The 22,698-nt window shown below is 38.7% G+C and overlaps 2 protein-coding genes across 2 annotated transcripts in view; one reads left to right on the top strand and one right to left on the bottom strand.

Annotated features, from left to right (window-relative positions):
* Positions 1-3,129: 3,129 nt before the first annotated feature.
* On the top strand, positions 3,130-7,808 carry LOC109094296 (vitamin D 25-hydroxylase). Its single transcript, XM_042727535.1, has 5 exons — positions 3,130-3,913; positions 4,954-5,095; positions 5,738-6,367; positions 6,458-6,784; positions 6,869-7,808. The coding sequence occupies exons 1-5, from the start codon at positions 3,674-3,676 to the stop codon at positions 7,048-7,050; spliced, it is 1,521 nt and encodes a 506-aa protein (XP_042583469.1). The 5' UTR covers positions 3,130-3,673; the 3' UTR covers positions 7,051-7,808.
* Positions 7,809-9,532: 1,724 nt separating this feature from the next.
* Positions 9,533-22,698, bottom strand: part of LOC109094294 (cGMP-inhibited 3',5'-cyclic phosphodiesterase B-like) — a 47,940-nt gene continuing 34,774 nt past the window's right edge. The window contains exons 4-16 of the mRNA XM_042727534.1: positions 21,886-22,022; positions 21,316-21,422; positions 20,130-20,349; positions 19,943-20,034; positions 19,674-19,837; positions 18,958-19,092; positions 18,499-18,610; positions 18,214-18,327; positions 16,218-16,417; positions 15,756-15,959; positions 12,843-13,004; positions 12,534-12,771; positions 9,533-12,424 (exon numbers count right to left, since the gene is read on the bottom strand). Coding sequence (XP_042583468.1) covers positions 12,201-12,424; positions 12,534-12,771; positions 12,843-13,004; positions 15,756-15,959; positions 16,218-16,417; positions 18,214-18,327; positions 18,499-18,610; positions 18,958-19,092; positions 19,674-19,837; positions 19,943-20,034; positions 20,130-20,349; positions 21,316-21,422; positions 21,886-22,022 — 2,109 coding nt within the window. The 3' untranslated portion in view covers positions 9,533-12,200. The remainder of the gene's footprint in view (positions 12,425-12,533; positions 12,772-12,842; positions 13,005-15,755; positions 15,960-16,217; positions 16,418-18,213; positions 18,328-18,498; positions 18,611-18,957; positions 19,093-19,673; positions 19,838-19,942; positions 20,035-20,129; positions 20,350-21,315; positions 21,423-21,885; positions 22,023-22,698) is intronic.

A 22,698-nucleotide genomic window follows, 5' to 3' on the forward strand; every position in this document is an offset into this window, starting at 1 on the left:
GTCTATCGATCTATAATTTTGTCTCTGCATACTGTATGTGATATGGCACAGAGTTTGCATGATACTTATTTTTCTGCTTAGTGCTTTAATTGAATTTTTTTCACAGTTATGATAACTTTAGAAATCCTTGAGTGAAGCACATACACAGTTGCTGTGGCTACTTAAAGAACAGAGAGAAAAAGATACAAGGCTTATGTGTGACATTTTGGTAAATCCATTTCAAATTACGTGCAAGACAAATGCTGATGGCGGAAAACAAACTCAAACTCAAAAGTATCCTGTAATAATGTGTGTGATCAATTGCAACATTGCTCTTGTCCTTATTTGGGTTTCCATGATGATGTGACCCTTTGTCAGAATCAAAGAGGTTAAGATCATAACAAGCCTTCTATGTCAGTCCCAATTACAGAACTCTTTGTCTTGAGGCATCATCTTACTCCTCTTCTCTCTTGGCTAAGGCCTAATAAACCATTTCCACTAAGAGACAGTGTTTGCGTCACATAGGAACCCCATTAGTCTGGATGAGCCTTTTAGTGCTATCGAACCCAAAGCCTCGCCAATGACGGAATCGGTAAATCTGGGCAATGTGACAGGACCAGAGACCCCCGCTACGGACGCAAACTACACTTGCACGCGTGATGAACTCCTTCTGACTAATGAAGGGTCATTTCCGCTAGAGGAACACTTTGCTGAGACTTACCATGTCCATAGATCAGTGAGTAAGCAAACAAAGTAAGCAAGCAAGTTTTCCTTTCCTGCGTGAAACTTTGAAGTCGATACTGTAACCTTTCAAATTTGGTCATGCTTTAACATCACTCACTCCACCCGGCCTTCTGTAAGTTATCTCAGAAGACAGATAATCATTTCGTTTCGAGGCAGATGATGTCCTTTTGGATTAAGTTTGTTCATGGGCGCCATTCACCTATGACACGCTTTGTGAGTTCATCTAAGGAACCGCATCGCTAACTGCAGCTGTTATCGTGGTGCAGAAGACATCCGACAAAGCTTTTCTGGACTGCACGGCTGTTTAAACACCTGCAGATGGAACCGAACAGGGATTAAGTGTGATTTGTAATGACTCTGAGAGGAAAACTAAACACAATCCATAACCCTCTCTGAGACAAAGAGTAGCACTAAATGGTCAGCGAGGAGCCAGCACAGTTCATCCTTAGACATTAAGGAAATGAGATTTAATCACTGAGTGTTGCTCATCAATCAACCATCTTGAGTGAGTTAGAGTTCATCATAATCTCGTCTGTGTGCTTTACTGGTCACACACACCATCCTTTCATTTAGACTACATACATTTGACTGGGATTGGCACGCCACCAAGGACTAACAAAAAGAATGACTGAGACACCTCTGATGGGTATGAGCTGGGCCAATTCAAAACTGCTTACTGCATGTGCAACACTATACAGCAAAATGCGCTATGCAGGAAAAAAGCTATTTCTGAATCATGGCATTCTCCATTACTAATTACATTTTCGTCTTCATCTCTTGCTAAAATCACAGCAAAGGATTTATTTTCGATATGTGCCGGTGCTCCTCTGAGGTCCCACTTTCCTTTATTGATTAATCTATGTTGACTGAGATCCATAATAAGATGTGTTTCTTATGGGGGGATACATTGAATGTTCTAGATGTCCTCATTATGTATCACAACACTGCGGTCTTTGAATAGAATCCTCTGAGACTTGCTGGATTTATCTATCCATACTGATGGAATGGCTCAGTAGAAAACTTCATAGATAATAAGACCCAAGATACCACAGAATGGAGCGTCATCAGTGTGGAAAATCACATTTCTACTGGAAAAACAAAACAGGATGATTTATGATCAAATTAATGTTTGATTACTATAGTTAACACTCTGATACTTCATTAACACATCCTCTCATAGCATAAAAACATCAGAGATTGGTTTGATTTTTGTTATGCAAAGACATTTGCTTTGTTTTTCTTCTTGAAACCTATTATGTTCTCAGGACAGCATTTCCCACATTACACAGTTTATAAATATCAGCTCATGCAATTTTTATAGGTTGCAATTAAGATAAAAGGTTTATGCCACTCTGAAGGCACTATTCACTTTTTGCTAAGGTGCTGTTCATTGACAACATTTGTGCTGTCTTGAATTCAACTGTTGGTTCTGAATTGTTGGTTGGATGAATATGAAAACAATTTCCTAATTAAATATGAGTAATACATTACAATATTTATGACGAACTACCAAGCTTTAAATATGAATGATTCTGCAGTGCCTAGCACTTGATAATATCGTCAACCCCTTTATGTTTATAAACGCTTGCATGCATTATACATGGTGCAGAAGCATAATGCTTTTGTTTAAATAATTAAATACACCCACATCACCTTACAGATAATATAAATGATCACAGTGTATATAATGTGTGCTTATAAATTAAACTGCGTGCTATTTAAATGCCTGTGATGACTTGATAAATGTGCTGAAAAGTTGCAGGTCACTGCTTGAGTAAAATAGCAGAAAAATGCTGACATGACTGCAGGGGAGTTTCAAACCATAAGGTCAAAGTTTGTAGCACAAATCGTACAGTGGCAAAACTGGTTTTACTTCGTTTGCAACACACACTGTCTCTTTTTCTCTCACTTGTCATGGAAGTGAGCTGCTGAACTACTTGTGAAAAAAATGTTCTAGCCAGGGCGGTCTTTTTATTAAAAATGTACCATTATCGTAAATCTTTGACTCTTTGTAAAATATTCTTCGGAAATTCAGTCAAACTCACATTATTTATAGTAAATTTAATCAATTCAAAGCGGTGATGTTTCGTTCGTAAACGAATGAACTTCAAATCTCTCCCTTTTGAAGCACGTGACTAATTTCATTTATAGTTTAGTGCAACACGAGCAAATAGCATTCGAGTACGGGCTGTAAAGGAGCATATCACTGGTTGGAACTACTGAACGGATACGCCTACTTTGTTCAGTTCGGCAAGAAACGCTTCAGCGGAACTATGAATGCGTAAAAAAATACATACTTGTAACTTCTTAATTTACTTATGCAAATATTGTATTTTTACAGCTCATATTGTGTTGCAATTCTTGAGGAAATAATTAAGATTTTCTCTTAAGATTCTCTTTCTGGAGTTTTTAAGTGGATTTGTAGCCACGTTTGTTGCAGACTGTTTAATGAATCAGTTCAGAAAATGATTTAATCATTACATACACTCTCGCTTGTCGCCACCTAGTGGAGGAACGGTGTAACCGCAGAGATGGACACTGAATGAATCAGTGAACGGGGTGGGGGTGGGAATAAAAAGATTCGATGAATCAACCATTAGTTCAAAGAAAAGGTTTCCAATGCAAAAGTCCTTTTTTGGTTTGTATGGGTGGGCGTGGCCACATGTAGGCTATGTTGCAAGTTACAAAGAAGAACGCGCTTGGAAATGTAGCTGTGACGCCTGCACTAATGAAAAGAAATCGGTCTGAATTCTCGCGATCAATAGTTCTGGCCACCGTTTAATCAAACACAATACTAGTTAATCCAAAGCGCTCTTTCCGCCAGCCAATCTTAGCCTTTAAGAGGCGGGGGATATATAGCAACATGTGCAAGATGATCTCCCAGTTCACTGACTGACAGAGAACGGAGCGCTAGAAACTTTTCAGAAAGCACAAAGTGTTTGCTTCTAAGATGGTTTCGATTAAACGGTTGACATCTCTGTTCTCTGTGTCTTGGGAGCAAACGCTCATATGTCTGGGCAGTTTGTTCGGTACACTCTTCATTTTGCTGGTAATTCGCCAGCTCGTAAAGCAGCGGAGACCCCGAGGGTTTCCCCCTGGACCGACACCTTTACCCATGATAGGGAATATTCTGTCCCTAGCCACAGAGCCTCACGTCTACATGAAGAGGCAGAGTGATATCCACGGACAGGTACGCATGACATTTCACTCTCAGTCCTCACTTTCTCTTATTATCTTGCACATAATCACAAAATATAGGTACGATAGACTTGTCTGCTTTTAACTTTACGTTTTCGCTGATATTTTTTTTACTGTCATTTGTTTGGTTTTGCTGTTTAAAAAGCGAGTATAAGCCACCACATGAGAATGAAAGAAGTTGTCCACAATAGAATCGTCCGCTGTTGCACCCTAAGCAGAGTTTTTAATTTCTGACGAGTTGCAAATATACACTAGTAACGTACATATTACCAGTCAAAGTTTTTTTTAACAGTAAGATTTTTAATTTCTAAAATAAAATATATTCAAATAGAGAGCAATTATTTTATATAGTAAAAATATTCACAATTTTACTACTTTTGCTATATTTTGGATCAAATAAATGCAGGCTTGGTGAGCAGAAGAAAATTCTTTTAAAAACATTAAAAAATCTTCCTGTTCAAAAACTTTTTACTGCTAGTGTATACTAATTATTATTTTTGTTTTGTTTTGTTACTGTGTTCTTGTATTTTCAACGTAAAACATGCATTGTAATAAATGAATTATTTAAATGTTAGTACATAGTAGTTAAAGGCACTTTAATTATTATTATTATTATTATTATTATTATTATTATTATTATTATTATTATTAAAAAAAGTAATTATTATTATTATTATTAAGTGGGAGTCCACTAAAAGTAAAGTTCGCTGCTGAGGTCTCTCATCGAGCTCACAGCTGATTGGTCCGTGTTAGTGAATCACAGCGTTCTCTTCTTGACGCGTCGCGTCGTGAGAAGTGTATCTGGGGTGCTTGAAAAGAACAAATGAGTCTTGCATCTGCCGTTGCGTTTTTGGCAGAGCGCCGCAGCACTCAGTTTTGCAGAATGGCTAAGACATGCTGAGTCAGCAAGCCTAATTCATTTCCTCACTGTATCCATGAGAGTGAATGTAGCCTTCTAATTATACTCCTTCATTAGTAGAAATATGTTTGGCAAGGTGGTGGATTAATGAATATTGCCATTTTATTATCCAGATTTTCAGTCTAGACCTGGGAGGAATCTCGACTGTTATTCTAAATGGTTATGATGCCATTAAAGAGTGCCTATATCACCAAAGTGAGGTTTTTGCAGATCGTCCATCCCTCCCTTTATTTCAGAAGATGACAAAAATGGGAGGTAAGTGGTTCCTTATAGAATCATTTATTTTTGAATGATTTCCCAGAATAGATCACAGCAGAATGATCTAGATTGAAGAAATAGTTCACCCAAAAATGAAAGTTTTTTTATATATATATTATTATTATGATTCCCTCTCATGTCCTTCTAAACCTATGTGTAGTTATTGTTTCCATGAAACACACAAGATAAAAAAAAAAAATCACACCATAAAACTACAACTTGAATTTTGATTTGTGTAACACAAAGCATAGCATATGGACTAGTTATAAAATATAAAAATATTAAAAATATTTAGCTTTATGTAGAATATGTAACAGCACCCAGGTTTAAAACAACACAAGGGTAAGTGAATGAAATGATTTTTCATTTTTAGTGAACTATTCCTTTAACTATCTGGGTGATTCAGAGAAAAGGCTCTGGCATGAGATGGTGCAATAGCTAGAGAAGAGCGGACAGTCACACATGAGGTTATCACTTTATCAGTATCGCAGTTCTTGTAATCTATGTTTAACCCATGAGACTAGTACCGTTTGACTAATAATCTCAGGTTAAACATACAGAAAAGTTTATCATTAGATAAACCTTCTTTGTTTCCATATTTAAAGCGACATCTCTCAGCATTGTTTGTTCTCTGTCTAGGCCTTCTGAACTGCAAATATGGTCGAGGCTGGATTGAACACAATAAACTGGCCGTGAACTGCTTCCGTTACTTTGGCAGTGGTCAGCAGATGTTTGGGAGGATTTCTGAGGAGTGCCTGTTTTTTCTCGATGCCATTGACCAGCATCAGGGGAAGCCCTTTAACCCTAAGCATCTCGTGACCAATGCCGTCTCCAACATCACCAACCTCATTATCTTCGGGCAACGTTTCACCTACGACGACAGCGATTTTCAACACATGATTGAGATCTTCAGTGAGAATGTGGAGCTGGCAGCCAGTGGCTGGGCTTTCCTGTACAACGCCTTCCCCTGGATGGAGTACGTGCCCTTCGGGAAGCACCAAAAGCTCTTCCGCAATGCCAACGAGGTCTACAACTTCCTACTGCAAATCATCAAGCGCTTCTCGCAGGATAGGGTTCCCCAGTCGCCGCAACATTACATTGATGCCTACTTGGACGAAATGGAGCAGAGTGCCACCGATAAAGCCACATCTTTCTCTCAAGATAATCTCATTTTCTCTGTTGGAGAGCTCATCATTGCGGGCACAGAGACTACCACAAATTGTCTGCGCTGGGCTATGCTCTACATGGCTCTGTATCCCAGGATACAAGGTTGGTGCCCACAGAGAGATGGGTATTTTTTCTTGTTTACATCATTTAAAATGTCGTCGCACTAATCTTGTTATGTTTTTTTCCGTGCAGAAAAGGTCCAAATGGAGATCGATTGCATCCTGAATGGCAGACCACCTGCTCTTGAAGACAAGCAGAGGATGCCGTATGTGGAAGCAGTGCTGCATGAAGTCCTTCGCTTTTGCAATGTCGTCCCACTGGGCATCTTCCGTGCTACGTCTCAAGATGCGGTGGTGCGTGGCTACACTATCCCCAGGGGCACCATGGTCATCACTAACTTGTACTCGGTGCATTTCGATGAGAAGTACTGGAGTGACCCATCCATCTTCTGCCCAGAGCGGTTCCTTGACTGTAATGGCAAATTTGTCCGCCATGAAGCATTTCTTCCTTTCTCCATAGGTAAATGGCAGATATTTGGGAAATCGATCAGTCTAGAAGACTTTTGCTGTTCTGATGTATCTGATTTCTGTGTGTTTTCTTTAGGTAAGCGGCACTGTCTGGGAGAGCAGTTGGCCAGGCTGGAGATGTTCTTGTTCTTCACCACGTTGCTCCAGAGGTTCCATCTTCAGTTCCCCGAAGGCTTTATTCCAAGTCTCTCTCCAAAATTAGGCATGACCCTTCAGCCTCGACCGTACTCCATATGTGCCATCAGGAGACAGCAGTAAACCTTGCCCCCTGAGCTCTGGAACACATGCACTCACCTCAGGGGATCCTACTAAGAAACACAAACGGCAGAGCAGTTCCCCGTCTTAAATTCCATCAGCAGGGAATACTGACCTCTGATATTGACTTGTTAAATTCTCAGAACGTGTCCTCCATAGTTTCACAGAACCCAGCCTGAGAGTGATAAGAGTACTGTTATACAGAACACATGCTCTGGAGAGCAAAGAATGAGCACATGTGTGTTACCCAACGAGAATGTACATGAGGGTATCAAGATAAATGTAGCATGTAACTTTTTATAACTTGAACTAGTAAGTGTACTGTGTAGCAAACCGGACGTTGTGCTTGTCAATATGAGAAGCGTTATTGTGTCAATGATTGACAGGGTTTACCTCTATAACGATTTTGAGGTCTGTCTTTTCCAGCATTCCTTGAATTCCCCCAATTCTGGAGTCAGGCAAGTGAGAGGAGAACAGCTGCCTTTCCCAGAAAGTTTTGGAAATGCTTCATGACTCCTGTTGGTTTAATGCCATATATCAATTCTGCAATAACGGCCCTGTCCCTAGTTTATCTCAGTGGAAAGAGACTGTCGAGAAACTTGAGCTGCAATATTTCTGATGGAAAAAAATGGTACTTTCATAAAAAGCTGGACTCCAATATACATTTTATAGCTCAATATTATTTTTACTTCACTTTTTTTTTTGTATGTTGTGATAAAAAAAAAAGAAGAAAAACCTGACAATTTTTTTTTTTAATAAAATAAAGACAAAACAAACTCTTGCTTTGCGAGTTGTTTTATTGCGGATCCTAAGCTTTCTGTCTGCGACCTCTCTTTCAACTGTGCTGGAATTTTTCAAAGCCAATTATAAAGCTGGAAAAGGAGCATATAGATAGAAACCTCAAGATTTCCTGAGTGACTCATGTAGTTGTATGAATTGGTTTGGCACATATCTAAAATGAATTTCAATGGCATTTGTGTGTGTTGATTGCGTACCTATGTAGTATCTTAATTTACTTCTGCAGTGCCTTCAAAACCCCTATGTTGTCACTGTAAAAACATTTACAGGCCAAAAAAATCTTTCCCATCTGTGTCGTCTAGGCACCACTTAGACAAACTGCACAGGGCTGGAAAACTCATTTAAAAGTGGAGTGACGGGTAGGGGCATTGTTGCTTTGGGTAAGCTGTCACAGAGATGCTGTCATCTGAAGAGATAAGGCTGGCCTTTCATACGACCCACACTTGGGGACTCATCATCCGCTGACTGTCATCTTACAGGCAGTTCCTCCCAGGAGAACACTTAGGCTTTCATCTGAGCATGAAGGAAACATGCAACTCGATGATGCTCAGTAGCACACTTAGATAATGTAAAAAAAAAATGTTGCATCATAGAGATAATTCTGAAGGGTGAAGACATTCTGCTTGTGTTTAGATATCTCTTTAATAGGTGAAAGGTCATGATCAATGCTTGTTCCTTCACTGCAGTGGTGCAATTAAAATGTTATGTGTACCCGGATAATGTGGTTTGTGCAAGTATTATGATTCTACTATTAACAAGACCAGGGGTTTACAGAGGTTTTGATGACAAGTACCCCCAACAATTTTGATCCCTTAGGGACCCTGAGAATTTTTCATGTATACAAAAATGATCAGTAAAGTTAAGTAAATTGTCAAAAGTATTTTCGAGATGATTGACGAGACAATCATTTTTAAAAATAAAAATGCCTTTAATATGCTGTAAACCTAAAACACACATTCTTTCCTCATAAGTAGACAGAGTATCTGAGAATTATTTTCTTATAAATATATACATACACGTTTGATCTAAAATATTTACTTTTGAGTCGACAGCTCAAGCTAAAAAAAAAATTATTTTGTGGGGAAAAATACAAACTACATAAAATCAAGTGTGGGGTCAGTACATATTTAAAGAAATAAATACTCGTCAAGGATTAAATCGATCAAAAGTGACACTAAAGATGTTTATAATGTTCATGTTCTGTTCATGAATGGATCCTGAAAAAATGCTTTGTGGTTTACACAAAAATATAAAGCAGCATAGCTGTGTTGAGATAAATATTTCTTGAGCACTAAATCAGCATATTAAAATGATTTCTGAAGGATCACGTGACAGTGAAGACTAGACCAATGACTGTTAAAAAAGTTTCTAAAGTGAATTTACAATATTTCTTTGTTTTTTGTTTTTTTGTATTTTTGATCATATTTATGGCGCCTCAGTGAACAAACCATGCAGATTTTTTTCTTACCATTTAAAATCAAGTACTGTCAATAGATTTCATTAACATCGTAAATGCAAACATTGACTTCTCTGACGGCTTATTCATTTTTTATTTTCCAGGGCCTCTTCAAACACTAGTTTGAAATCCCCTGACTTAGAACATGCGAGTACACATCCGCTCCCATGCAAAACACAGAAGACAAAAAAATTACAAGACAGGCAGAAAACAATTGAGAGAAAGTCAAACTCTTGTTCAGGGATGGTGCTTTTATGACAGCTATAAATAATAACAAAAAAGTCAGTTTCCCCCCACAACCCTGAAAAGGCTGAATGGTTACATCAGACATTGCCATCTAAATGCTACATAAAAAAAGTGAAAGCCATCGTAAAGTTAATGATGACAGGAACATTGGAGGTTACTGTGGTGCGACGAACCCCCAAAAGTGAGATATCACAGTCGAGCAAGTGGTCAACACGAGGGGATGGGGCGCCGTGATGCTCTGATCCGCCGTCACCCTGCTTGGCAACCTGTATGAGCCCAGCCGGGGTGAGCTCAGTGAAGTGGAGGGGAGGGGGGACGAACTGAGCCACACTGGAGTCCCGGATCCAAGAACTGATGGAAACACAGTCTGAACAGAAAAAGAGAAATAGAAGCACCACAAGCTGCTTTGGGTGCGCACAAGCCCCCAACACAGAACACACCCTGAGCACAGGCCAAAAAAGTGACTAATGAACAAACCCACAAAGGGAGACAGAGACAGGGAGGCATCCGGCATCGCCACAAGCTTTAGAAATGAGGGGCTTTCTGCAAAAGAGTGGTTATGGGCAGGAACAAAAGACAGTGCACCCAAAAACAAAAAAACAAAAAAAACTGAAAAACACAACACCCAAACAAATCCACATCTGCAAATAGCATTAGATTAAAAAAAAAAAAACTCCTGAAACAAGATGATAATTACATGGTCTCAATGTACAATATATGTCAGCTGTATGTAGAAAACAGACACATTGTTGATTAATTAAAAAATATATAATATATATATTTATATATGCAAGTATTCTTTCTGTGCAGAGGTTAAACACTTGTTTGGTAGTAAAATGTGCACATTTGTATCTTTCTTTTTTTTTTTTTTTACTCTTAAATATACTAGCTTGATTTACACTGCCTACTTGAGAACTTTCCTCTACAGAGACAAAATGAGTTTTTGTTGAGGTGAGGCAGACCGAGAGAGAGAAAGAGACCTGGAGACCCAGGTTCGTCTCCACCTCCCCGTACTTCCCTCATTATTCTAGTGGAATGCCTAGAGTTCTTGCTTCAGACAAAAAAATATAGAACTATTAGTATTAAACTTGCCTTATGGTGAAGAATAAGAAAATATACAGGGAAAAAAGTACAGCTTTCAAGGTGAAACCCTGGATTCCTAGAAAATGAACTGGCCGGATTTTGCGTTTGGCAATAATTAAAGTACAAGCATGTTCAAATAATGCCAAACATGAAGTTACCCCAAAGCAATGTTTAGTCTATGACATGCATGCTAACTCAAACATTCAGTTTTCAGTTAACTTCCCTGGCTCCCAATTCTTATCAGGGGGTCTTTGAAAAAATAAACATGGATATACTGGTCTGGAGCAGCTGATAACGATGGGGGTTAATATGTAGGACACTGCACTTTGGGGGAGCATCTTTTGTTGCTAGCGACTTTCAAGCTATTCGTACAAAAAATAGAAACTTTTTTTTTGCCCCGCCCCTGAAAAGAACGTTCGACGTGCAAGTTGAAATTGCAGAATTAAATTTTCGCCAAAAACAAGGATCAATCCTTCACATGAATCCTGAGTAACCGTGAAAAAATAGATCTATTTAAACGTAAAAAAGGAGAAACGTCCCTTCATTTGAACAGCATTCCTGTCCCATTTGCTATGCTTTTAAACACAGATGGACTTTACAGAGAATAATTGGCAACTCAGCGTTCCTGAAGAGGAGAAAAGGGGAGCCGGGGGACACCACAAATGGAAATAAAAAAGAAAGAAAAAAAGAAAGAAAGAAACAACAAAGGCAAACAAAAAAAACTGCAAGAAAGTGACCAACATGAATAAAAAGCATCCAAAACGATGCAGAAGTCAGGTCATTTTTCAGTCAAAATGTCAGCATTTCCACTTGTCCTAATGACTCTGTTCAGTAATACAGTGTTTTATGTCGCCAGCATGAATTGGGGACTGCACATACAGTGCAGCGTACATAGCCCATTTTCTGGACCACAAGAAAAATAAAAACAAACAATATTTCATATATATATATATATATATATATATATATATATCTAATATATATATATATATATATATATATATATATATATATATATATATATATATATATATATATCTTTTTTTTAAGTTCAGACAGGCACATTTCGAGTTATGCTTCCTGACACTGAGCCTGAAACGGCTTCAGTCGCAGTCTTTCTGTTTTTGAACTGTTCGCTTTGGTAACGGGTGTCAATTATGTCATTGTCTTTTTCGTGTCCTTTTGGACTTAAGTACCTACGGGAGAGTTAAGAGCTCTATGTTCAAGGCAGCGTCACAGCCAGGGAACCATGGGATGGCACGATTGTCTCCTGTCTGTGTTCTTCTCCGTCTGGTTTTAATCTCACAACACGGTCCGGCGTCTTCAAAGCTCTGTTCGTTCTCCGCCGATTCTCCATGGGGTGAAAGTGCATAGGAGTGGGGTTCCCACCAAAGGGTCCTCTCACAGTAGTAAGGCCTTTTTTTCAACACAATGTGAACTGCATTAGCTTCAGAGTGTCGGTGACGATTTTCAGCGTGGGGAGACCGCTAGGGTCTTCCTCTGGGTGTCAATGTGTGTGTTTGTGTAGGTGAAGGAAAGGGAGGGGTCTTTTCTTGACCTTCTCCTCTTGCTACTGCCGTTCCTCCTCCTCGGCCTCCTCTTGGATGACCTGGATGTCGTCGGAGGAGGAGGTGGACGGAGGAAGGCTGGGGCTCTCAGATTGCTGCTGCTGCTGATGATTTTCCAGCTCCTTGGCTTTCTCCTCTTCTTCGATGGTCTTCTTCCACACCTTGTGGTTCTCTGTTAAGTGCTGCATGATGCTGCAGAATAACCGACGTTCACCCTTCCTCCTCTCTGTAAGGAAAACTACTCGATTAGTGTGTGCGATACCTAAGTACTAAATAAAACTCTAAACACAAATGTTCTCCGTTTTTACAGATTCTGCACAACTGTATATTCATACTTGGTTCAAGATCCTCGTCCAGCTCTTCATCTTCCGTTTCAATGTCTTCCATTTCTTCTTCATCGTCTGAGCCCTCCTCGTCAATCCAGTATCCCGGCAGCAGGCCGGCAGCATCGTAGGAGTTACAAAGAGGCCCGACGATGTGCGTGATAAAAGACTCCTGCAGCTTTGCTAACTGTGGTGCCGAGCGATCCATGAAAGGACTGATGGGTAATCCTAGAGTGGCTTCTTCATCCCCCTAAAAATGCACAAATGTTGATCTCAAGCTGCTGTATGTTGTGTAAGTTATGTGAAGAGAATAGGACATACCTGCTCATAAAACTCATTGACGATACCCTCTGTCCATTTGAGGTGAAGGCTGCGGTCTTTGGCTGGCCCATTGATATCTGCCAGCTTAATGCACACTTGGCACACTAACAACCTGTCATTTTCATTAGTCCAGTCGATGCCTGGACTATTCACATCATTAACCTGTAAAAAAAAAAAAGGACCAATCAGTGGATTAACCTAAAAATAGCACAATTTTCTGCAGTAGGCATGTTCAGGAGATATGTATTAAATGATACATTTTTAAACACAGACTACTGGTCAAACGTTTAGTATAAAGAAGTTTTAATGTTTTTGAAAGTCTCTTATGCTCACCATGGTTACATTTATTTGATCAAAAACACATTCTGAAATATTATTGCAATTTATAAAATTTAATATAACCATTTTCTATTTGAATATATGAAGAGGTTGGTTCCAGAATGTGATAAACACCATTTTTTTAAAAACTGAGTTCCCGCCAAAGTCAGTATTGTATCTGGTCGGTACTGAAAAGTCAATTTTTTATTTTACACAAAATGCGATATCAGCCGTGTTATTCTGTCATGTTTTCTCCCAATCTTTCCAAACCATGGCAAACGCCAGTCTCCCTTCTCTACAGAATGCGGTACATCCGCTCAACCAATCACAGCACACCATTCCACGCATTGTAAACAGTAACTGACAAGCTACGCAATATTGCGTTCTTAATCGCAGATGAATCACATTTTGATTATGAATGCGATATTGCGTAGCTTTGTCTGTGATCTACGGCTCTGTGTAGTAAATGCCGCTCCATATGAAATCATGTGATGGAGATTTACTACTAATCACAGAACCGGCTTTACTGATGAGATGCGCATGACAATCGGAGTTATGAATGAATGATGAAACGCCTTTGTCTGTATTCACTCTGTCTCGAATCGCACTCACAGAAAGCACTCGAGAAACACATCTCTTCAGCGGCTCGGTACGCTTTCAACTCTTTTTTTTTTGTCTCAAGTAAGACACTGACAAATTCACGTTACATGATTTGACTGATTTTTACGTAGAAAGAGCAACAGCGCACCGCATTAAAAGAAATGACATAAGCGGTTCTCATAACCTCTGGCCAAATTCTAAAACAAAACTAAAATTAAATTGTCTTTGTGTACTTTGCGTTTAGGGTGGGAAAGAAACGTAAGCTTTTAATTAAAATGAGTATTGACCAAGTTCAGAGGCTGTCATATGTGGATCAATTTACTTTGTTGGGTATTTTCAACAGTTTCAATATGAAAAATAACTATTATATTGATTCAATGGATTTATTGCAGTTTGGGAAAAAATAATTGTTAAAATTTTTTTTTTAAATAAATCTTTGAAAATAGTGGTTTTCAGCTTGCCACTTTCTTGGTATAGAAACCCCCTTTTTTTTCTCAAATTAATCAAAATGGATTTATAGCGTTTTGGAGCCAAAGTCTTCATATATAAAAGTAATTTTAATTTAATTTATTCCTTTGATGGCAAAGCTGAATTTTCAGCAGTCATTTCTCCAGTCTTCAGTCTCACATGATCCTTTAGAAATCATTCTAATTTGTTGATTTGGTGCTCGAAAAACATTTCTTATCAATGTGGGATGTTTTTGTTGCTTAATATTAAGATTTAAGATTTTCAACTAAGTTCATTGAAAGTGACAGTGAAGACATTTTGTAATGGTATAAAAGATATTTTGTGTATATAAAAGGTATTATTATTATTTTGCAAATGTTTGTCCATGTCTGGCCATGTTAGGTTGTCTCTAGTTGAAAGGTTTAATGAACCTAGTTCTTTATGGGTGCAAGGTGCTGACTATAGATTGACATTACTTATGATAATTGAAAAAAATACAATAACACTGATCAGAAAATTAAAGGAGACCTATTATGTTCCTTTTTACAATATGTAATATAAGTCTCAGGTATCCCCAGAATATGTCTGTGAAGTTTCAGCTCAAAATACCGCACAGATCATTTATTATAACATTTTGAAAATGCCTATTTTGAGCGGAAGAAGAAACACGCCGTTTTTGTGCATGTCTATTTAAATGCAAATGAGCTGCTGCAACCCCACCCCCTTTTCCAGAATAGGGCTGTGCCTTTACAGCTCCTTGCTCAGATACTCTGCTAAAAACATCTGTTTGGTTTTGATTATTACGTCTATTGAGCTGAAATCATGCGTTTTAAACCTTATTAGCTTAAACTTCTGATATACAGTTTTCAGCTAAACTAAGTTCTCTTTCATGTCTTATTGCGCTTAAACTTTCAAATTCACAGAAGTTTGTTAAAAACACACTAGTTACAAAAACAGTCGGTTATGTCTGTGGAGGTAAACAGATGAGAAGGAAATTGCATGTTTATATTACATCTGTGTGGCAGCAGCTTAATATACAGTAAATAAATCAATAAATCCATTGCTCTCGTCTCCTCTGATGCTGGGACTCTAAACAGTGTTCTGTGCTCGTCAGTGCAACTAAAGACAGAACGGTTAGCATGCTTTGCTCGAACTTTCACCATGGCGTTCGAACTGGTACACTGTTGTCACACAATGGCGGCGCCGTGGGTGGAAGCTGGCAGATCAAGGGGCGGTAATATTATAATAAGATCCCCTTTCTACGACACAGTGGGAGCGAAATCTGACGCTCTAGTTTTTTCACAAGCTTGCAGAGAAAGGCTTACCAAAAAAAATGTACTGGGTTGTTCTTTATCACATTTTCTGGGTTGGCAGATGCACCAGGGACCAAATTATAACACTTAAACACGTAAAAAGTCAGATTTTCATGATACGTCACCTTTAAAAATCTGTAGTTTAGAGTTGGTCTGATTTATTATATCAAACACAACAAGCTATTGTGCTTGTTATTGATTATTGATACCATATCAATGCACCCCTACTACCTACCTTGGAATTAAACTCTGCTAGGAAGTCAAAGTGTTTCTTTAGGTCTGTTGCGAGGATGGCCTCTATGACTAGGAACCGAAAACGCTTAAACTCAACGTGGTCCAAACTGCACAGGAAGTTGAACTCCGGCTGGGAAAGAAACAGGCTCCAGGCAGAGGCTGCATGGTGGTTCTCCAAAACTGAACGGTCATTATACAACACCGCCTGTGTAAGAGAGTGTGCGGAGGGGTGGAAATAGAGAAAGAAAGAAGAGGGAAACATGGTGTGCATGAGTCAAGAGGTTCCTTGCTCTGATTACAAAAGCATATGCTTCTGATAAAATATGTGCTGGTTTCACTTCTTGACACAACAGTGTGAAAACTAGATCAAATAGCCAAGACTGTTAATGAGCTATTCAGAACCAAATGAACTATACAAATTCGGTTCTTCTAAACTACAATTTGGCCATTGCTCATGACTTACCTGAGGAGCGTTAGTGGCTACAAGAAAGGCATTTGTGCGACCAGGGTGATCATAGTCATGCATAGCAGCTGCTACATATAGTGCCATGAGTTCCAGCGCTGGGATATTCCAGGCCAGACAGCCGTAACTGTCATCCGAGAATGAGGAACTTTTGGAGGTGGCATATGCCACCCTGCCTGGGGAAATTCCACTGTCCGAATCTAATAAATACAAAGAGTGACCATGCAAGAAGAGTGGTGAAACAATATTGCACATCCTTTCCAGGTGACAGTCCAAAATCAATACAGTGTCTTACATAACCACCTAGGTGACACATGCAACCTAATATTATGAACTTGCTTTATATTAAATGTGAATGAGCCAATAAATTACTATTTCAATTATCAGCTAATCACATGTGATAGAGATTAGCCGATAATCATTTTCATGGTGTGGCTAACAACTGATAAATTGCTGATTTTAAAATTCTATTTGCTAGTATTTTTTCTAAATAAATTTTAAATACTAAATACTAAAGCAATTTCTTTAAATGCTATATGTGAATTTAGACATTACAACATTACAATATGTGACCCTGGACCACAAAACCAGTCATAAGTCACAGGGGTATATTTGTAGCAATAGCCAACAATACACTGTATAGGTCAAAATTATCGATTCTTCTTTTGTGCCAAAAATCATGAAGATATTTTGTAAATTTCCTACCATAAATATATCAAAACTTAGCAGTAATATGCATTGCTAAGGACTTAATTTAGACAACTTTAAAGATGATTTTCTAAATACAGTATTTTGATTTTTTTTTGCACCTTCAGATTCCAGATTTTCAAATAGTATCTCGGTCAAATATTGTCCTATCCTAACAAATTGCCAAAATCAGGGGGAATGGGACTGTAAAATGCTGAATATATCCAATTTAGATACCTGAAATAAAAAAATTAATATCTCTAATATCAGACAATAATCAATATGTAACCATATGCAAATGCAGCATTTATGTATGAAACCTATTTATTCAATTTAATTCACCATAATCCTCTAAATACATTTAGATTAAATGAGAAATTGTTATATAAGTAAATATACACTCTATATAAACACAGATACACACTATACACAATTATATATATTGTTCTGCAAATTAAACACTTGCCAAACACATACACAAACACACACACATATATATATATATATATATATATATATATATACACGTCGAGATCTGTGCAGTAATGTTCAGAGAAGGTTTTTTTATTCCTTTTTTATTCCTATTCCATTATTTCTTCACTGCTAATTCAAACTTGCATAGGCCTAAGAAAGTCACTAATGAAATAAGAGAACCAAACACTGCCAAGAGGTTGCAATTAAGCTGACTGTTTTTATAGCAAACCAAATATTCTGAAACCATACTCCATCTCTTTCCCAAAGATTTTTTGAATATTTAGCAACTCTGTATTTGAGCCAGCTAGTGAAGTCACTGGTCTCAGTGTGATTCAACACCTCTGCCTGCCAGAGCTGGCTGCTGCGTGGAACAGCAGCAGAGTGACTCAGAGTCAACTCCATTTGAGAAATTACAAGGGCCATCAGCAGACTTAAAATAAGCCTCGTACATGCTGAGGCAGCAGCCACCTCAGATCTCAGTCGCAATAGATGATCTCTTATCGGACAGCATTTGCGCCGCTGGCTGGAATAACGAAGACCGGGAAGCAGTGACGGCCTCTAATTTATTTCCGATGGATCAGGAGATATGCGAGATATAATTAGAGACATGACTGAGGATGCAGATGCCCTAACCTGAATCTGTCCATCATGTACTCCATATTACCATTTGATATCTAAGGGCACAATGATGGTAGATCATGAATCGGCCATTGTGGGATTTGAACCTACAACCTTCAGTCACTAGTCCACTACACAACCCTGCCTCAGCAACATCTGCAGACCTCAAAGTTTCTTGACGCCAAAACTATAATGGAGTGTGAGAGTACAGATGTACCTGTATCACTTCCTGTGACATGCTCATTATGGATCTGCTGAAAGCCTGGGATTGGCCGGGTGGTAAGATACCACACCGCATGAAGGACGTCAGTGGCATGGACACGGTTGTGATCTGAAGGAAGACCAGAAAATATACCAAGTTATCGCATCACTGGAATTGTTTCCCACCGTTCATGGCTTCACAAGACACAAATCTTCACTGTGGTCCAATCTGAGAAATACTAGAACAATTCTAACCCAGTTTTCAAGTTTAACTTCAAACAAGATTTTTTTTTATTCTCACAGGGGATGTCACGATAGCCGTTCTCCAGAGCGCAAAAGTACGTCATGAATTCCCGCACAGGGATTTTGAAGATTTCGAACAGACCCGTGTCCTGGAACAAAGTGTACGCCACCTGAGAGAATGTAACAAACAGAACTTCATTAAGACAAGACAAGCAGTGAGCCATTGAGTCCCTGCAGATTCATGTTTACTGGCACAGAGTACTGAGAAGGACCACTCGCACGCATTACATTCAGCTAAATCTATGAAATGCCAGTCACATCAGATCAGACAATAAAAGTGTGCAATTACGTGGATTTAACTAAACAGGAATCGTTTTAATTAGCTAAAAGAGAACCATGTTTTCCACCAAAGTGAGAAAAAAAAAACTCTCAATTGCATTTTCCCAAAACTAAGGCCTTTTATTAGCTTAATCATTTCAACAGGATCTTTTAATACTTAGAAGTGCAAAGCACTAACATAGCTGAGAATCCTGCCAGTCTTTCCTCCTGTCATGTCCATCAGCTCAAAGATCTGGAAGTTCCAGGTGTTGATCCTTTCCATGAGTGCTTCATGGTCCACCAGCATAGAGTCCAACCTGAACTCCTCGTCTCCCTGCCAGAGATCAATCACAGTCAGCTGACAGTAGGTAGAAGGTGTTGCAGTAATCTAAGTCTTGCAGGAAAAAGTCATGCTTGGCATCTTTTCCAGAGATAACAAGGAAAGGGTTTTACTAAGTCAGCTAAATTTGTGTTGTCCTCACAGGCTCTTACTGTAGGCCCCTTTGGGCAGAACAATAAATTGAGGTTTTGCAGAGAGATCCACTCAAGAGTCACAGCTATAAATCCAGCAACCACATAATAATGCAAAATCATGAGAACGCAAATAAGCACTCTGTTTCTAAACTCCACTCGGCTTGTTCAACAGCTGGCCACTTTAACAACTGCCAGATTGGCCTATAAAAGAAGTAGGAGAGGGGTGGAATCAAGACGAGGGTATTTCAGGTGACGTGAAAGAAAAGCTCTTCTCTTGTGGGGCTTTCTTTGGTGAAACAGCACTTCATAAATTAAAATTACTCATCCACAAGCAACACTGCATCTTGATTTCACTTCCTGAAGCAATGTTTTAGACATTAATATAACGAAACCATGCGGGGATAAAGTGTACATGTAGTTCAGCATGTGTGCGTGTTCTACCTCAGGATCCAATGAGGACTGCTCCGTACTGGAGGTCTGTTCCTCTTCCTCAGGCTGGCTATTTAGTTTTTCCCCTGCTGCGTCTGCAGTCCTCTCCTCCTGAGACTCTGCCTCCAAGCTCTCCTCTCGGATCAAGTTTTCCCCACCATACTCTGCTCCTTCAGCTAAGAAAGCGAGCAAAAGTATTATTTTGAGTAATACCTAAGGACGCAATTAGGAATGACTCTGTTGTGATAAATGGCATTAGTGTCATAGGTTATTAACTTTACCTGAGCGTGTTCTTTGCGTCTCATTGCCTGTTGCATGATGGCCCTCACCCACCTCTATGCTAGCCACACTTTTTAACATCTGTCGGCCACAACTACAAAAGAACAAAACAAAAAATAAACCTATTAATCATGTTGTTTATGAGGTACAACCTAATTGAGAGGAGAAGGGCTCTAGATGTTACAGTACCTGGTGCACAAGGGGGCCGAGGAGGGACCTCGATAGTGTGGCTGGAAATCAGGTGAGCTCAGTGTGTAGCCCAGTGGTTTGTGCAGGTTGACACTGGGCTTGGTGAGGAAATCAGCAGTGTCTGGGAACTCCACTGGAGAGCGTGTGACCAGAGAGGAGCCGGGAGCAGCAGGGGGACTGTGACTCGGGGAGCTGACGGGACTCAGGCTGGGAGAAGCACCTATAGACATAGAAATCAATATCTACTCATTTATCCAAAAATACATTTTAAAAATTTAATTCATACAAAAAAGGACAAGTACATTCCTGCTATGATTTAATTTCTGAATTAAAATCATTTTGATATTTTTTGAGGGCTTTAAGTCAAGGTGGTGCAATTGTACAGAGACCACTAAAGGTCTGTAAAGGTCAGTATTAAAATACTGAAATTCTTGAAAAAGTAATGTTGGCATAAACCAAATATTATTGTTTTTCTGTCCAATTAAATAAGTGTAGTGTAGTCAACATACTGTACAGGTGGCCATTTCATTGTCATGCAACAAGAAAACAACCAGAAAGGACCCCTTCAGACCCTCATGTTGTGTGTCAAGATCAGTGACCATTGACTTCCATTGTATGGACAAAAACATAAATCTTAATAATAATAATATCTTTTATAAGTTCCACAGAAGAAAGATAGCCAAACAGGTTTGGAACAACATGAGGGTGAATAATGACAGAATTTTCATTTTTTCATTTTCACTATACCTTTAAGTATTCTATATCTCACACATATTCTTATTTTATTTAACTTTGGAAAATATGTTTAATTTGTTTTTACATTTTACTTACTGGTTACACCACACATTTTTAAAACCAGTCTATAAACCAAAATATATTAGTAGAATAGGTTAAAAAAAAAGAAGTAACTTTTTTCTTAAAAATGAATAAATAGACAGACAGACAGACAGACAGATAGACAGATAGATAGATAGATAGATAGATAGATAGATAGATAGATAGATCTTGGCTTAAGTATTTTATACTAGATTTTGCTTTATTTGTCATTTACCAACATATGAAGAGGACAGCTGTTGAAGTAATGCCACCTCCACAATTATGACATGTATTTCAGTCTGGCTAATCTCCTAACTTTTACAAAATTTTATATGAAAGGAAGGTTATTTCACTCTTGATGGTTGCAGACCTGGTCTTCTGGGTATCGTGTGGCCATAGGAGAGTGTGACGGAGGAGGATCTCTGTTTAGGAATAGTCAGCAAGTTGCTGTTGGGCCCATTAGAAACACAACTCTGGCTGTAGGGTAAAAAAAAGAAGAAATGTATAGAAGTCACATACTAAAATGTGTTACAGCTGAGATAACTACAATTTTACTGATAGGTGACAGCATAATAAAATGACTTAATCAATCTAAACACTTAATTAAAAAAGACATAGGGTGGTATGGAGTATTTTATGAATGACTAAATGTTCCATGTAAGCCTAAGTCAAATTTGCATTAGATGGAGTTTCTTTAGGGATTCTCAACCCAGATTCTGACCGATCTCGTTTTAATACTGCCACCTTGAGGACAAACAGTAAAATCACAGTCAGAAAGCACTAAAAACTCAACTATTTGGTTATATTATGTCACGCTCGGGGGGCGATTACCAATCCACAGATTCAAATGCACCAGTGTTCCTGTCCTTGCTCGCGCCCGTGCCAGAGGAGTACACTAAGGTGTAAGAGTGTAGTCGCGAGGCAGTTTGAGAGGCCTGACCTGCTGAGCTCAGAGTGAGATCTCTTTCCATTGGTGCGTTCCCAGCGTGACGAGGCAGACTCCAGTGGGGACAGAGAGGAAGAGGCTGAACTGCGCCTCAGCTGAGGGGTAGGGAGACTGTTCCTGCTGCTCAGACCCTGAAAGTACAAGGTCATTTCGGAAGTACTCAATAAACAGGCATGACTTACTGTGCAACAGTCACAGGGACAATACCTCTGGAGATATCTAAGGGCACAACTGTGCTCAAGGGCACAAAGAAGATGGCTACTAGCAGGGATTGAACCAGCAAATGTCCTAATGTCCCACTGTATTGATCACTTAGCCCCAAGTTAATATTTTAAAACACTGTCCTAAACTGCCTTCTCACCCTTTTCTCTCACTCATTTGTAGTATTAAAAAGTATTATTTAATTCTAGTAAATCATTGCATTTGGACGGTTCATGAAACTGTCAAGCAGTTTTTTAATTTGGTGCCCAAGAAATATTTTTAGTATTATCAACTTTGAAAAAAGGTCCAGTTCACGTTTTTTTGTTTGTTTGTTTGTTTTGTTTTTGAAATCAAGATTTTCAGGATTCTCAAAATTTAAAAATAAGCTATTTAAAGACATTATAAATGTGACAAATGTACAGTGTTCTGACAGAAGAAAAAATAAATAAAAAATACAAATTTTACTGACTCCAAACTTTTGAACAATAGTGTATATCAGTCCCATAATAGTTATTAGCTGATATTAGATCCGTTTTGTATATTGGATATACAATGGCTCATACTGGAAATGTAATTGTGCCACATTTCCCATATTATTAGATTTAA

Source organism: Cyprinus carpio, chromosome B7 (assembly GCF_018340385.1).
Source record: "Cyprinus carpio isolate SPL01 chromosome B7, ASM1834038v1, whole genome shotgun sequence".
In the NCBI taxonomy this organism is placed as follows: domain Eukaryota; kingdom Metazoa; phylum Chordata; class Actinopteri; order Cypriniformes; family Cyprinidae; genus Cyprinus; species Cyprinus carpio.